The sequence below is a fragment of the Ceratina calcarata genome, unplaced genomic scaffold (assembly GCF_001652005.2).
Source record: "Ceratina calcarata isolate Rehan_Ccalc_2016 unplaced genomic scaffold, ASM165200v1 scaffold113.2, whole genome shotgun sequence".
Lineage (NCBI taxonomy): Eukaryota > Metazoa > Arthropoda > Insecta > Hymenoptera > Apidae > Ceratina > Ceratina calcarata.
In genome coordinates this window covers 13,323-15,113 of record NW_017132234.1, presented here as the reverse complement: position 1 = coordinate 15,113, position 1,791 = coordinate 13,323, and the positions used below count along the sequence as shown (strand labels likewise).

Genomic DNA, 1,791 nt, shown 5'->3' with positions numbered 1-1,791 from the left:
AAAAAAATCGAATTAACGATTAAATTTTGATTCCTAATTAAAAGAAATTCGGATTAACAATTAGCAAAATTATAATACAAAAATTAAACAGTAATTGTTAATTGATATTATTAATTATTTGCACAACTCTTACATTATATCAGTCTGCCATTTTTCAAATAACGACTTAAGAGTTTAGGCGTTAAAGGGTTAATATGAAATCAGCTATAAATATGTTTCCTGACTGATAACATTAATAATAATGTATACATATATCCTAAAATCTAAAAGAACAATTATACATATAACAACACTAATGACACTTAATGAAAAATTGAATGATCAGTAAAATCACATTAAATATGAAAAATAGCTCTACATTAAATGTGACATTTTTATTCCTATTCTCATCCCCATTACGAATCGTCAAGATCGAGCTTAATATTATTTGATTCACAGAGAATGTTCATGTGAGTTAATACTAATTCATCAACAACATTTTTTTATATTTGCTTATGTCCATATGCAATATTCTTTAACGTATATCTCAGATTCTTCTCATTATAATGAAATCAAATACGATATATTTCGAATAGTATTTATTATTTATACATAATACATGATAGACATGTAATAAATCTTTTTTTTTTTTTTCAATAATTATAATATATGGAAAAGAGAGTCGGTCTAAGACACCCAAACCTGAATTGGGGCTGAGGTAAGACTCTCCACTATCACCTCTTCACCACCATCACCCACCTTGAACGAACACCAGAAAAGTAAATCGTCTCATCCTACATTTTTCCAGGGGTGGTAAAAACAGTTATAATATTGGTTTTGTTTTTTGCAACATTGAGAATCGAAAAAACCCCATAACTGTTATTAGGTATATCGGTTTTCGTCTCAATTCTTTGGAACCAATATTATATCACTTCTATAATTGTTATTTTCCTGTTTTGTATTTGAGTTCTGCAGATATCTAGTTGTGTTGTTATATAAGTATATGTAAGTCGTTGTGTAGTCAGTTTTTTAAAGTTTATTCCAATTAGGTATTATTAGGTATTATTAATAGGCAGGTATTAACAGTTTATAATGTTGAAATAGTTTCTTTTTTATCGTGTCCTATTGTAGGACTCTTGTCACCACATCATAAATGGCGGCCCTCTTTTGTTAACGGCCTTTCCTTTGTTTTACATCGTTTCCATTCCGTTATTGATTAACTATACCCAAGACGTTTAAACACGTCCTCTTTCTCATTACTAGAATAAATCTCATGTTTAAAACAGTTTTCCCTGTTGCATTCATTCTGCTCAGTCTCCAGCTTCAACGCATGGCGGAAAAACCAAAATCGCCATTAGTCAAAACTGATATATCTAATAACAGTTACGCCATTTTTGTATTCCCCGTAACTGTTTCGATCAGAACCAATAGATAACAATTTAAAATAATTATTTCCGGAAATTTTTCAATCATCAAAGTTTTCTGGTGTATCAAGCTTACATACTTTAACCCTTTAACTGCCAGTGTTGCAGGTAACTGATGCAACAGATATTCCAAAATTGCTTAAAATTCTATTACCTGATTACATTTCATTTTTGTTAATGACCATTTGTATATCTTTCCAGATTTTAAATGTTTTTGGTTGAAAAAATTCAATATTCTGTTGTTATGGATTATCACTTTAAGTATTGGCAACCTTTTCCTAGTTCAGGACCAAATTATCATTTTGTCTTTGAGTCAAGAGAAAGACTAAATTATTAAATACATCAAATTAATATTAAATGAAACAATAATAAGGGTGGTATTCGGAAA

At 29.2% G+C, this 1,791-nt stretch overlaps 1 protein-coding gene across 1 annotated transcript in view; it reads right to left on the bottom strand.

Moving 5' to 3' along the window:
• Window positions 1-614: 614 nt before the first annotated feature.
• The window catches only part of LOC108622733 (uncharacterized), a 6,500-nt gene continuing 5,323 nt past the window's right edge, over window positions 615-1,791 (bottom strand). Inside the window, exon 6 of the mRNA XM_026811721.1 lies at window positions 615-738. Within this exon, the coding sequence (XP_026667522.1) occupies window positions 667-738 (72 nt within the window). The 3' untranslated portion in view covers window positions 615-666. The remainder of the gene's footprint in view (window positions 739-1,791) is intronic.